The sequence below is a fragment of the Schistocerca piceifrons genome, chromosome 4, assembly GCF_021461385.2.
Source record: "Schistocerca piceifrons isolate TAMUIC-IGC-003096 chromosome 4, iqSchPice1.1, whole genome shotgun sequence".
NCBI classification, from domain to species: Eukaryota; Metazoa; Arthropoda; class Insecta; order Orthoptera; family Acrididae; genus Schistocerca; species Schistocerca piceifrons.
Window position 1 is genome coordinate 431,647,597 of NC_060141.1, and position 15,421 is coordinate 431,663,017.

At 48.0% G+C, this 15,421-nt stretch overlaps 1 protein-coding gene across 1 annotated transcript in view; it reads right to left on the bottom strand.

The window, feature by feature from the left end:
- Positions 1 to 2,632: 2,632 nt before the first annotated feature.
- LOC124795899 (zinc finger protein 777-like) overlaps positions 2,633 to 15,421 on the bottom strand; it is a 262,251-nt gene continuing 249,462 nt past the window's right edge. The window contains exons 3-6 of the mRNA XM_047259979.1: positions 13,072 to 13,300; positions 8,751 to 9,042; positions 5,966 to 6,390; positions 2,633 to 5,902 (exon numbers count right to left, since the gene is read on the bottom strand). Of these exons, the coding sequence (XP_047115935.1) occupies positions 5,518 to 5,902; positions 5,966 to 6,390; positions 8,751 to 9,042; positions 13,072 to 13,268 (1,299 nt within the window). The 5' untranslated portion in view covers positions 13,269 to 13,300 and the 3' untranslated portion in view covers positions 2,633 to 5,517. The remainder of the gene's footprint in view (positions 5,903 to 5,965; positions 6,391 to 8,750; positions 9,043 to 13,071; positions 13,301 to 15,421) is intronic.

A 15,421-nucleotide genomic window follows, 5' to 3' on the forward strand; every position in this document is an offset into this window, starting at 1 on the left:
ACGACCAACACTCATTAGCCGGAATGAAAGAATAAAAAAAACAATTTTTATAGTCTATATAGCGAGCAGTCGATATCTGCGCTTGGAAAAGGAAGAAATAAAGAAGCTGTGTGCAAATATATATATATATATATATATATATATATATATATATATATATATATAATTAACTTGGCTGCAAATTCAAAAATCTGGAGCCTTATAAGAAGACTGATCACAAACCGACGTCCTCGTTTAATTTCACCATTACATCTTCATAAACGTGGTACGGCTTCTCGGCGCCAAGTAACTGTATTACCCTGGTCTATCATTGTTTCAGATTGTTTCTCTAGAGATTCTGCTGTTGCTATGAAAGCCCACGAGGTGTGGGGCAACGCTGTTAACGACTACCAACTGAGTGAAGGTAATATACTCGACGTGTAATGTAGTGATCAAGGTCTGTGAGGCTTCTGGCCTCTTTATATCCACACGCATTGGCCACGTCTGGGCTATGTTATAGCACACGCATTTTTTCGTTGTATACGTAGACTTTAGTGTGAGGTTCCGAGACGGGAAAAATTTAGGGAAGCAGTGCGCTGAAACTTCATGATGTCACTGGAGTTGCGGTAAAGTAGTGAGATTCAGAGAAGAAAAGTTGAGTGAAACGATGCACTTTATCATGGAGTGGTGTTGAAGTAGTGATGCTGCCGTAAGCCTGGTCGAGGCTTTTGCCAGAAAGGAGGGCCTGGGCTGCACCACAGGAGAGGAGATCCTGCACTGTAAGCAGATGACACCACTGGAGTGGTGGTAAGGTAGCGAGGTTCGGTCAGAAACTGAGACGATACACTGCAATACGTCGATGACGCATTGGAGTTGGTGTTGAAGTAGACAGCCACACATCTCAGCGAGGTAACACACACGGCGTGTAAGTTGCTAACTTCAACAAGGCCCTTGGCTTCTTTATGCAACAGGTAAAATGGGCAGGCACGGACTATGTCATCACTCTCCCTTTTTTTTCTCGGTATGCGTAAGATCGGCAAGTGTGAGATTTGGGGTCACGAAAGCTTTAGAGAGGGAGTGTGTTGTGTGATGCCACTGGAGTTGAGTGAGACGAAGCACTTTAGAATGAAGACGTGACACTAGCACACGTCTGGTGGAGGCGCTAGCCAGACCAGAGGGCCTGGGCTGCAGTACAGGAGAGGAGAACCCGGGACAGGTAGAGCACAGAGCAGCAGCGGCAGCGCGCCGGCACTGGAGGCTGGTGGCTGCCGCTTTTTGCGCAGCGCAGACCAGTGCGGCTTCTGGGAATAACGGCGTGCAGACCTCGCGACCCCGCACCGCCGGACACGCCGCGCTCTGCTCTGGTCGGCTGAGCTCTGAGCCGGCGAGATTCCGCGTCGGGGTGGCGGGCCGCACCTGGCAGTGGGCGACCCACCGGCTGTGCTACCCCGACACTGCCTACGCCAACGTCGTTCTGTTGCGTACCGAGGTACGGTGGAAACGACTGGATCGAGCAGAGCTTACCAAGTGTGGAATGGGCGGCCCTTTATAATGGCTCAAAGCGGGTGCAAAAGAGAATCTTTGAAAGACAGCTGAAGTATCCTCTAGAGGGTTGTTAACTGACCAGTATCTTTCTGTTTTATATTTAGAAAATTTCCTTCCTTCTCACGCATATTCTTTATCTGCGCTACTGCTAAACCAGTAATTCATCGCGTTAGAGGCTTCAATGAAGAAATCCTTTCGATCCTCCTTAAATTAGCGAATCGTTTTACGTGAAATTCAAAAGGTTTACTTTCACTATCGTAGAACTGTCTGTGTGTGCGCTCAAGATTAGCTACGTTAGAAGCTTTATTCGGAGCATTGGGCAGTGGAAGGGAATTGTGGTAGGAGAGGGGCAGACCACTGTGTCTGAAAGGGAATCGTCAGCTGAGTCTCCTTAAAAGTTCTTCAGTATGATATTCGCTTCATTTACGCTTCGGGAGCACTGCAATCGTAGAAAGTGAAAGATTACATTGCAGACAGTACCACTGATCGTACAATATACGACAGAAAGCTGCGCTCTAATAATCGAGAGCAAAACGCCAAGCACGCAGTTATCTCACATAGCTAAAGCGACCGACATTACCAGCAAAGGATGACAATCTTCGCTGAAGCATGCAGAAACTAGCTTCGATTATATGAAGAGGAGCTGAAAAATTCGATTCCGTTTAATTCTTTTAGTTTTAGTAAGATGCATTTTGAATGAAACACTGTTGTAAGAACATACCACTCTACGTTTCGTTTCTGATACTTAAGTACCCTAAAAAATATTTCTCCAATCACGAATACTAGAAAAGTGAAAGAGGAACTTTGTCATCTGCAGCAAAAAGAAACAGAAACTCATTCGTGGACAACTGAAGCGCCGAAGGGCAAAATTACAAGAAAACCTTGCTTCCCTGAGTGTCACTCAAACGCCAAAGACCACAGGAAAGGAAATGTTGAAAACGACTATCACAAAACACAAATACATTTGTACTGCATAAAAACAAAACTAGCAATTGCAACTCCTCGCTTCAAACCCAATTTCGATTACGATAGGAAACACAAATTAGTGAAAAGATGAATATTAAAAAATTAAAACGCGCTACTTCAGCGCGAAAAACAAAGGGCAAAAAAGATAATTGTCTTCAAAAGTCGATTTAAAATTAAAGTTTATTGCTGAACAGCGACGAAACATCAAAATGGCGAGTAACAGATTCCTTCCTTTTTAAGTGAAAAACAAGCACCGCTATGCATGGACTACTCTATGGATGGGTACTGAACAAACAATGCTGTAAACCGTTCAAAGAAACAATTCACATGAAAATTCAACAGAATGTGTACTGGTGCAATAGCCAGTAACGGACTCTATGAATATCAAAAATCTGTGAAAATTAAGTACGCAGTCAGCTCGGAAGAGGAAACGCGAAACTCCAGAGATGTGTCAAGCACGTAGCTTCCTGTCAGTCTTTCTTCTCTCATTTAATTGTACACTGGCATCTTCACAATACGCACAAACATTACAAGCTAGGTTAGACATCCGTCAGCCGTACCAGATAATGTATTAGCAGCCAACTTCGCTAAATCATGGCTCTGGCCTTCCCATAATAATTTTATTCTGTAATATTTCTGCCTTCCACTTCAGAGACGCCTTCCACTTCAGGCATTTTGCAGCACCCAGCATTTTCACATGACCGTTATTACTAGCAAGTTCCCCAGTTTCTGCTGTCTTTTCATATGCTGGCTGTATGCATGGTTTTACCATCTACAAATGAATAAGCTTGGCACTTTTCATATCGACTGGCACTCTTAATGCCGATATCTCTCGCATTCTCAACTCAGTCTATCCCACTCAACCGCCTCAGCAACGCGAGTATCTACTTGTAAAGTCTGCAGTCCTAATTTCTTTGGACATTGCAGTCGAGTGAGTAATGGCCACTTGTCCCCATAAGAGACGATATTTCTCTTGCTCCAAATCAGACGCATATCAATTCGTTATAGAAAATCAAATTTATTTCTCTTCTAGGCTGCGAATGTTCGACTTTACAAGTTTTGTCCTGGAAAAGACTGAGCTGAATCCAGCGCAACACGAAACTTTATTTACAACACTTGTTAACGAGTCAGTATGGCACTTGCTTCGCGTGACACTAACAGATTCTTCGACAATGCGAGAGGTAAACAGGGCAGTACGTACGAACACAGGAGGGTCACAGTACTTACGTGGACTACATACAATGGGGACAATCATTTTATTGGGCAAAGGGATTGGCAAGTGTCCGCTGGAGATGCCAAAGGACGAAATGTGGGAACTCGAGTTGTGAGTATTTTAATTTCCAAATATCCCTCAATGAACGAGATGAAAAGTGTGATGAGGCGCAAGAACGCCATCGTACGAGGGCAGCTCGAGGTCTCACCTGTCAGACAATAAGAATAACAAGAACAATAACAACAACAAAAATTTTTACAAGTAGACGGGTCTCTTAGAGACCAGCAAAGCATTTACAAAAAGCTCCCGTCCCTCGATTATTTTCACCGCCGGCAGTAAGGAGGAAGTGCAGTAGTTGTAACAATAACAGGTGCGGGTGTCCAGAGACGTACCTGCAGCGGCCGGGAAGCGTGGCGTCGGGCGGCGGCGGAGGGGAGGGGGAGCGGTGGAGGGGGGGGGGGGCGGCGAGGCGTGGGCAGCCGCCGGTCGGGCGCAGCCAGTTTTTAATAGCGCTGGCGATCGCGGCCCCACCTGCTGGCCGCGTGCCCGTTCGAGCCCCGCTCAGGTAAAGAATTGTCGTCTGTTCCGCTGTTCTAATTATAATGGCCCGCTGTGGCGGCGGCGGCGACGACGACACGCGTGCGAGCGTCAGCCCGCTGCCAGATCGATATTGGCCGAGGCCGAGCACGGCACGGCAGCCACGACACGCTACGCTGGTCGCCTCGCCCCACAGTGACGTCAAAACACGCCGATACCACCACCTACTTCGCCGCTCCGCAGCATCCGAGGCCACATGCTCTTCCCGTACTTACCGACTCTCGAGTGTCACCTGACAGTAATTCATGTGATGTATACATTGTCCCTGCACCTCCACGCTACTATCTAGCCATTGCGTCAGCCACTCTGCAACACTGTTGTTTGTCAGCACTTTATAGGGAGGCGGAGCCCTGCGCTTGTGTCGCTCATCGCTGTGGCTCCCAACTTTTGATATCAATATCGCCTCTACTTGGTTCGTACTGCCTTCGCACGAGTGTACACTTGGGCTTCGCGGTGTAGAAAGTGTCGCAGCTTCTAACTGCTTTCGTGCTGCTACCCATCTAGCCGCAGAAAAATGCGCACAGTGCCAGCACTGTGTTTACAGGTGGAAGTCGTCAGCGACAGATGTGATTTTCTGGCAGCTCCGAAGTTATCCAGTTCCAATTACCGGCTGCCACAAATAGTGAGACTGCCTGCAAGCAGTAGAGCTGATGGGCGTACGAGTACTATGGTGCGATTGTTTGGTGAACCGAGGCAGATCCAAAGAGAATGGCATCTGCTCGGGGGGATAGAATTTTCAGTAAAATTTCGGTGTTAATCCCGGTTTCATATTCCACACCCAAGAGTGTTCACTTGGGCTCCACGGTGCAGAAAGTCTGGCAGAGGCTCCCGACGTGTTCGTGTTGACACCCGTCGGGCCACAGGAGTACTCTGTGTCGAAGGGTGGACGTCGTGATGTACAGATGTTTTCCTGGAGGCTCTCTGAAACTGACTCCAGGTGCGATGCAGATTGGTGTGCAAGTAATGACATTTTGATACTTATTAGAAGCTTGGGAGATACAGAACAGTAGTCCCCACAGCATACAGTTAATCGGAGGATGACACTTCACAGCAATGCCCTGAGACGAGCACCTGAACCTGGCAGTGCGCCGTCTCGAAGTTGCAGTCGTCCAGATGATGCTCGGTGACCACTAGCGGGTAAATCGGCGCACAGTCCGTCCGTCGCGAGCGGCTCTCGGAGACACGGGAGGAGGGTGAGCGCGGTGCCGCTGCCGCTGCTACTGCAGGCCGGGTTCCATGGAGAGCGCGGAGAGCGCCTGCGAGGGGCTGGCCGGTTCCTCGAGCTCCTGCTTGGGCTGCACCAGGTTGAGTCCCAGGCCGGGGGCGGCGCCGGTGCCGCCTCGCGCGTGCGTGCGCATGTGGCGCGTGATCATGTCGCGCCGGCACGCCGCGTACGGGCACTGCGGGCACTTGTACGGCTTCTCGCCCGTGTGCGTGCGCTGGTGCGTGCTCAGGTGGTCCGAACGCGAGAACACCTGCCCGCAGACGCGGCAAGTGTACGGCTTGATGCCCGTGTGCAGCCGCATGTGCCGCGTCAGCATGTCGGAGCGCGCGAACGACCGCCGGCACACCTCGCACAGGTAGGCGCGCTCGGGGGCGCCGCTGCCGCCGCCGCCGCCGGACCCGGAACACGAGCCGCCCGCACCGCCCCCGCCGCCGCCCGACGCCGAGTTGCGGTGCCGGCTGGCCATGTGCTTGGCGAGGCGGTCGTGCAGGCTGAACATCTGGCCGCAGACGGGGCACACGTAAGCGACGTCGGCGCCCGGCGGCATTTCCTCGACAACGGGCGACACCTCCAGGTTGTAGCGCACTGCGACGCTCGCCATGGTGGTGGGCGACGCCACGTCCCCGCGCACCACGGGCACCGCGACGCCACCGGCCGTCACGACGGCGGCGGGCGTGCCGGGCTCCGACGAGCCCGTGCTGCTGCTCGTGTGGCACGACCACGCCGACGCGGACGCCGACGCCGACGCCGACGCGGACGCGGCCTTCATCGACAGGTCGAGCGGCGAGTCTTGGGACCCCGAGCCCTCCGACTCCAGGGAGCCGCCCTTGCTCGGCGCCGACAGCGCTGCTGGGCGCCGTGCCGCCTGCAACACGCCACCGTCACATTACCAACTAAGATCACAGCGCCAGTAAGTTAGCAGTATTTTTTTCGGAAATTCGTGGTAAGTTCCTATGGAACCAAACTGCTGATGTCATCGGTCCCTAGGCTTATGCACTACTTAATATAACTTAAACTAACTTACGCTAAGAACACCACACACACACACACACCCATGCCCGAAGGTGGACTCCAACCTCCAACGGGGGAGAGCCGCCCGAACCGTGGCAAGAAGCCCTAGCCCGCGTGGCGAAGTTGATAGTGTTTCGTCTGACTCTACATTTACATGAATTCTCTGCAGAGGGTTCATCGAGCCACCTTCACAATAATTCTCGTACAGCGCGCGAAAAAGACGACTATTTATATCACTCCGCGCGAGCTCTAATTTCTCTTATTTTATTTTAGTGATCGTTTCTCCCGATGTAGGTCGGCGTCGTCAAAGTGTTTTCGCAGTTCGAAATGTTGTGAGAAGATTCCACCGCAACGAAAAACGCCTTTGTTTTAATGATGTCTACCCCAAAAGAATTTTGCTATTTGGGGAGCAAAATAACTGATGATGGTCGAAGTAGAGAAGATATAAAATGTAGACTGACAATGGCAAGGAAAGCGTTACTGAAGAAGAGAAATTTGTTAACATCGAGTATAGATTTAAGTGCCAGGAAGTCGTTTCTGAAAGTATTTATATGGAGTGTAGCCATGTATGGAAGTGAAACATGGACAGTAAATAGTTTATACAATAAGAGAATAGAAGCTTTCGAAATGTGGTGCTACAGAAGAATGCTGAAGATCAGATGGGTACATCACATAACTAATGAGGAGGTAATGAATAGAATTGGGGAGAAGAGGAGTTTGTGGCACAACTTGACCAGAAGAAGGGATCGGTTGGTAGGACATGTTCTGAGGCATCAAGGGATCACCAGTTTAGTACTGGAGGGCAGCATGGAGGGTAAAAATCGTAGTGGGAGACCAAGAGATGAATACACTAAGCAGATTCAGAAGGATGTAGGTTGCAGTAGGTACTGGGAGATGAAGGAGCTTGCACAGGATAGAGTAGCATGGAGAGTTGCATCAAACCAGTCTCAGGACTGAAGACCACAACAACAACAACAACCCCAAATCCTGTATCATTTCAGTGACACTCTCTCCCCTACTTCACGATAATACAAAACGTGCTGCCCTCCTTTGAAATTTCCCGATGTACTCAGGTCAATCCTATCCAGTAAGGATCCCACACCACGCAGCAGTATTCTTAAAGAGGACGGACAAGGGTAGTGTAGGTATTGTCCTTAGTATATCTGTTACATTTTCGAACTGCCGTGCCACTAAAACGCAGTCTTCGGTTAGCCTTCCCAACAACATTTTCTGTGTTCCTTCCAATTTAAGTTGTTCGTAATTGTAAATCCTAGGTATTTACGGTCTTCACATTTGACTGATTTATCGGACAACCGAAGTTTAACTAATTCCTTTTAGCACTCATGTGGATGACCTCACACTTTCGATTATTTAGGGTCAATTGTCAAATTTTGCACCACACAGATATCTTTTCTAGATCGTTTTGCAATTTGTTTTAATCTTCTGATGACTTTACTAGTCGATAAACGGCAGCATCATCTGCAAACAACCTAAGACGGCTGTTCAGATTCTCCCTAATTCGTTTATATGGATAAGGAACAGCAAAGGGCTTATAACAGTGCCTTGAGAACGCCAGAAATCACATCTGTTTTACTCGATGACTTTCCGTCAATTACTACGAACTGTGACCTCTCCGACACGAAATCACGAATCCAGTCACATAAGTATTTTTATTTCCTTCTGTGTATATTACTCCAATTTCTGCTTTGTTGCCACTGTCAAGTTTTTCATTATTGTCCCTTTGAAATTAGTACGTCTAACATTTTTCACGAATTTTAATAATCGCTGGAGAAGTAAGTAGATACCAAAAGACTGGCTAAAACTCAAAGTAACATCTATCTTTAAAATCGGCGATAAAAACAAACGTAATAACTGTAGACCATTCCGCGTATGAATTATATGTTGTCTATCCGTTCTGCCTTGTCTGATCTTAAGTGTTCTAAAGCTCTTTTACATTCTGACTCGTTTAGCCACTCCCATTTCCGTTACGATTTCTTCACATTTTTTCTGCAGTCATTTCGCCTTGGCAGCCCGGCACTTTTAATTATTTCATTTTTAGGTGATTTACATTCCTGTCTTTCTCTGAACATTTTTGTACTTTCTTCTTTAGTCGGTCACTTGAAGTGCTCCGTGGTCAGCAGGAGCTGGCGCGCGAAACGAGTCGGGTGGGCTGAAACAGATCGCAGCAGCATGCAGTAGGAAGCGGCGACGTACCATTTCCCGCGTGTCGAGCCATAGCGGCAGGTCGGAGTCGGAGTGCGAGCGGCGGCGAAAGGCGTCGGGTGAGGCGGCGTGCAGGTACTGGGAGTGCAGGTAGTACTCGAAGCTGAAGCAGCTGGCGCAGCCGCACGACAGCGGCGTGCCCGGCTCGGGGCCCGAGCTGCCCGCGGACTCGCCGCCCGCGGCCGCCCCCGCCGCCGCCGCCGCAGCCGCCCCCGCCGTCACACCGGCCTGCGGCACCGGAGCCTGCGACAGCGCGGTCACCGGCGGAGGCGTCGTGCTGTCGCTGCAACACATCGACGACACCTTGCTTGTCAACATCAACATCAAACTCAAAAGAGAAAAGTACATGCCTGCAGCAACAGTAAAAGCACAAAGATACCAAGAGACACTAATTCGGCCACGAGAAGCTATTATTTTATTAATGCATCAGAATCTAACTAAATACGAGAAACAGGTTTTGATACTGTACGACGGATTTGTGATAAACTTGTAATTATCGGCTGGAAAGAGTTACGTAATTATCGGTTTGTTTTTAGGAATGGGTCTGCGTACATATTTGAATCCCACAAGCTTTACTGTTAAATTAAATATAAAACGATGCACCACGAAGGTATTATCCGAAAGGGACTGAAACCGATAGATATGATGTACATGTAAACGAATCACTAGAATTTCAGAAAAAACTGCATGACTTATTCAAGAGAAAAGTTTCACCAATTAAACAAGCCAGTAACACGTTGGTCCGCCTCTAGCCCTTACGCAAGCATTTATTAGACTTGTCATTGACTGATGAGTTATTGGATGTCCTCCTGAGACATACCGTGCGAAAGTTTGCCCAAGATGGTGGTGCTAGATCGTCAAAACTCGAGGTGGTTGGAGATCTCTGTCCATAACGCTCCACACATATTCAATCCCAGCGACTTTCCTGGGCAAGGCAGAATCTGGCGAGAACGAAGACAATCAATAGAAACTCTCACCGTGTATGGTCGCGCATTATGTTGCTGAAATATAAGCCCAGGATGCTTACCATGAAGGGCAACAAAACGCGGTGTAGAATATCGTCAAGTACCGCTATGCAGTAAGGCTGCCACACATGATGACAAAATGGTTCTGCTACTCCTGATTGTCAGGCCGTATGGCGGGCGACAGTCAACATGGTATCCCCCACAGTGTCTTCAGACACGTCTTCGGCCAGAAATCTCACTGACTGGACTAGAACTGCATTCAGTTATGAATCAGGCTACGAAATGTGTCCCAATTACCAGCGAAGACGTGTCTGGAGACACCCTTGACAGAGGTCTGATGCCAAACTGACTGTTCCTCACCAACCAGGACTGATGGTATGGGATGCCATTTGATCCCTTTTGCTGTAGTCCGCGGCACCTTTGGATATTCTATGACCTGTTCAGTCTTCCTTCCTGCCAAGCCATCCTTTGCCTACATTTCAGCAAGACAGCGCCCGTCCGCACACAGCGAGAGTTTCTACTGCTTGTCTTTGTCCTTGCCAAATCCTACCTTGTCCAGCAAGGTCGCTGGAACCGAGAACGTTCGGAGCATTCTGAGCAGCGCCCTCCAACGAGGTCGGGATCTTGACGATCTGACGCGTCGTTTGGACACAATTTGACACGATATACCTCAGGAGGGCATCCAATAAATCTATCAATCCATGGCAAGCCGAATAACTGTTCGCATAAGGGCAGCAGGTAGACCAAGACGTTACTGACTTACTGATTTGTGAAGCTCTTTCTCTTGAATAAATGATCCAGTTTATCTGAAACTGTGATCTTTTGTTTGTCTGTACCCGTCTCTTTCGGATAATTTCTTCGTGGTGCGTCTCTCTTTTTTTTCCTTTTCTCTCTAAGAGTGTATTTGAACGCTACGTGTAAGATGGGTCTTGCAGCCCAGCCCATCTGTCTGGTGGACGTATACGGCTGAGCCCAACGTGCCAGTCGGTAATAAAGAGCGCTACTGCAATGCATCGGGTGGCCCCTCCCACGGTCGGCGGGCAGATGGTAGGAGTGATCATGCCATATGTCTTCGTGGGAACGCTGGTGTTGTTAGCAGCCGAATGACGCGTGAAAGTGCGTCCATCGTAGCAATCGCGAATGCCGGACACCACTTGACATTTAGGTGCGAAACAACTTGTTTCTCTATATCAAATATTAACTATTAGAATCGACTTTTATCATAATAAATACTTGTGGAAACCTAAGAGACCGTTACTATTACTACGTTCTGCACTAAACTATGTAATAAGAAACAATTAGGGCAAATACGCCACCGAGGAAGTACGTATTGCTCCGCTGTCGTACGAAAGTTGTTAGCGACTCTTGTTGGGCGGGAAGTAAGTCAGCGTTGGAGTGTCCTCCTGGTTCGAACTCTGTGTCAGCCATGCTCGCGGTTTTGATCATTATACGGAAAATAAGCGTTGGCTGTTACTCTCACTGCGAATTATTTTACGGTGTATATCAACAAACGCACCTCCATGGCACTGCGCACTATTATTTGCGGCCCGAGGACGTGGCACTGCTTTATGAATCTCGAGTGTTAAGCGTGTTTCTTGGGGCCACATATCTCTCGCCAGGTCGTCTGTTGTTCCGATGGCTCGCCAAGACTTTCATTCTCCAGACCAGTACAGGATACAGACCAAATACTCATCGGGTTACATAATAGAGGGTTGGCTTGACCTCAGCAATAATTTGCGCGCCACCTACACTAATAATAAAACTGTAATAGTGACGTGTCTATTTGAACATGCTAATTTCCAAAACTGAAAAATTTTCATGGGATTTGCACAGGTAACGTGAACATAGCTTGGGGCAATGTATAAGTTTTATTTCATAAACATTGGTAGATGGAAGAAAATATAATTTACAGCTTTAGATGAAGCCGTTGGCTCAGCTTACTAGTGCAGATGTTTAGTCAACATGGCTTAGATGGCGCTATTAAATTTCTTTTCGGAAGTTTACATCGGTGATAGAAATAAGTTCCGCAATCTTATCTTTACAGTTACAAACTAACAGTGAATTTACTTTGCTAGGACATACGGATTTTCATGTTTTCGCTTTGTATATTAAAAACTTAACATTTTTGCTTTGCTTCTTTTGATAGGTTTCACTTATTTTGGCTTCTTTTCTGGGTATGTTTCTTCTTCCTCAGTGACAGAAGTATATTTGGCAGTTTACTTCAGTGACAGAATTACCTGCCAGAATCTTATTTTAACGAATTGCTTTGTGTATTAAAAACTTCACGACAATGCTTTGTATCTTTCTATTTGTTTTATTTATATTGTTTGCCTGTAAAAATAAATTTATTAAGTCTGCTCTGTGATTAGGTGCCTACTCATTACATTTTGATTTCGTTTTGTTTACGAATAAAAATGCCTAGAAAATGGTGGAGCCTTCCCGAATACTCTTACACCAGAATGTCTGACAGAGGACTATGCTGTGTCAGGATCGTCAGACGAGACTTGCTGCTGCTCGAGAGCCGGCCTCAACTCGCTCTTTCGGAACTCCTTCCGAAAGTGAGACACGACGTAAGTATGATCGATAGCGTCTAGCCTTACCTCGCTCCTCACAACCGTTCACTCACAATGGCTTAAGGTTACTTCTCTCCAACTTAACATCACAGAAGCGGAAATTTTGACGGGAAGTGGTGCTGGGGAGCAGGCTTTGATCCCGAGTCCCGCTTATTTCTGACAATTCCATTTAACATTTTGCTTTGAACGTATGTTTCCTGGCAGTCGTACGTCATGCCATGTCCATAATCAAAGCACAGGCCAGATACTGCGTGTTGCGGGCGTGCGCTCTAGTGCAGCTGTTTTCACTCAGAGATCTGTACGTGGCTCTTTCGCGTGTTAGTGAAGGAAACAAGCTCTTCGTCCATGTCCCTAATCACACATCTTCAAACGTTCTACACAAAGAAACTTTAAAAGTCAAGAATAAATTCCGCACATACAAACTCTTGGGCACAGCTATACATAAATACTTAGACGGGATTCCAAGCTAAAATTTATTCGAGAAAAAAAGGAAAATCTGATTTTTGCATGATCTAAGAATGAATAATAGTAATCAAACCGAAATGACAGACTGAAGCGTTTCAGTGTCCCTTGAACTGCCGTCATACAGTCTCCTACAACCTAGGTCCCCGCCAAGTCATACAATGTTGAGAAAAATATGCCACACTGAAGGGTGAATAGGTATTAAGGGACAATCTCCACAATCAAGATTCACGGTCTCAGCTAGATTTTCCCATGTGATAATTTCTACTTAATGACTTAGCTCGTGTAAAGGAGTACGGAGGCGTGACTCACCTGAAGACGTCCTCATCCTCGCAGTCGGGGCTGTTGGCGCCGCTGGGCGGCACGTTGTTGTTGTTGTTATTGTTGTTGTTGTTGTTGTGCAGGGCCAGCTGGTCGACGACGGCGCTGAGCCGCTTGCGCTTGCGCTGCTTGCGGTGGTCGGGCGCCGGGGCCGGCGCTGCCTCCGCCGCCGCCTCCGCCATCGTCATGACCCGCGACAAGTGCTCGGACTCGCCGCCTCCTGCGCAGCACACAGCTCTGCGGTAAAACTGGCCGACACATACCAAAGCGCTCAACGATTGAAATTCAAACTTCAAAACATAACGTTTCTTGAAACATAGTTGTCCTGGAAGTAAATGGACCAAAACCACTCTTACACTCAAACGATCCTGTCGTAGGAGCATCCGCAACTGAGCATTATACCTGATATTTAAAACACCGCTACAGTTGTAAGGTTCTTTTATTTAGAACACGACCGGTTTCGAGCTCTTGGACTCCTATCATCAGGTGTGACCCCGCGCCGCGGTGGACGACTACAGGACGCGGTGTTAGTAATTAAATCTGAGATGCTTTGGACAAAAACAGATTCACGTCATCTTCCTACCACCCGAACAGTTCTAGGCGCTTCCTCGATTAGCACTGACTAATGCAAATGAATAGTTCCATATCTCACAGACAAAGAAGTTGCTGAAGGATGTATCTCAACTTCTGTAATAGAAATATCGGGAAGCAAAGAGGGGCGTTACTGAATGACCAGTCCACACCAATTTACAGAACCTACTACTTCAACATTTTTTTCTGGATTAGGTAACATCTGCTGACATTTCCAATTGAACGTCTAAGTTTGGGCGCTCGAGCTCCTGACGCTACCAACGAACGAAATCGAAGTGATAATGTCACTGTCATGATGCTATGGTTGCTATGGTTATTCCCCTGATTGTTCTCACGTGACCAGCGATGTATCACTGTGGATGTGCCTTTCATATCACCTTAACCTAATCTTAGCAGTTACCCATACTTTTCGGGAACTATGGCCCAGGTCATGAACTGTTTGCAGGTCAATTTCCTATTTAATACGCAAAAAATTTCAATATTCCATAACAAATACCGTCATCGTAAGATTAACAATTGCTTTTCGCGAAATAATAATTTTTGTAATTGATTTACTGATTTTTTTTGTTCGAAAGTAATAATTGTTGGTAGCACGTAAAATTAAAGTCTTGATTAATGCATCATCATTTTCTTCTTCGTTATTTATTTTTATTTTTGTGTTCCACTGATTGCAACCGAGCTAGGAGGCGCCGTGATTAGCGCACTGGACTCGCATTCGGGAGGACGACGGTTCAAACCCGTGCCCGGCCATTCTGATTTAGGTTTTCCGTGATTTCCCTAAATCGCTTCAGGTAAACGCCGGGATGGTTCCTGTGAAAGGGCACGGCCTACTTGCTTCTCCATCCTTTCCTAATCCGACGGGACCGATGACCTCGCTGTTTGGTCCCTTCCCCATCGTTTCGTCTCTGACACTGCTATTTCCACCACCTCATGCCTTAGAAGCGAAAAACCCTGTAAAATCGTCATGCAAGCTGGGCTGAGTACCAGATACAGTTTGCTCAGCCGGGCCGTGACTTAGATGTGCATCTGGCGAGGCGCCGGCTTCTGGGCGGAAGCAGGGAAACGCGCGACACGCCGACGCGGCGTCGCGGGCCACCTGTCAGTCAGTGTAAACAGCGGTGACGTCACACGCGGCTCCGTTATCACGCCTCGGTGTCCGCTCATTAGGCAGCCCGTGAACATGGAAATGAGCCGCGAACTGGTTCCCGGGCCCGCCGACTGTTGCATAAGCAGTGTTTACGGGTGGGACGTTTCACAACGTGCGCGGATGAGCGCCGCGGCGGCCCCGACACCAGCTATGAAGCTCCACTGCTGTTAAGGGCGGCGCGTCTGGCGACGGACCAGCGGTATCTTCTTAAATTCGCCACAAGCGGCCAATTTCCGGGCCGAGGAACAAGCACTGCTCTCCTTAATGCCGCCGAGATAGTTACCGCCCAATAAAGTCCCTCGTCGGGCGATTACAGCGTGGCTGTTAAGTCTCCCTGGGCCAGATTACGACCGCCGCATGCTGACTCGCCGTAGATGCGGCGCTCTACAGGAGAAGGTATGTCAGTCACGGCAGCAGAACAACCACCACTTAGCGAAGACAGCAACTGTGTACAAGTTTTAGCTGTCAGGGGACATTCCCACTGTTGGGAATAAATACTTTCATTAGGCGATTCAAGAAATGTGTGATCATAAATCCAGAGTGCTTATTCTGAACTGAAACTGAGATTCATGTTCATATACGTCCAGTAAAACGCCAAGAATT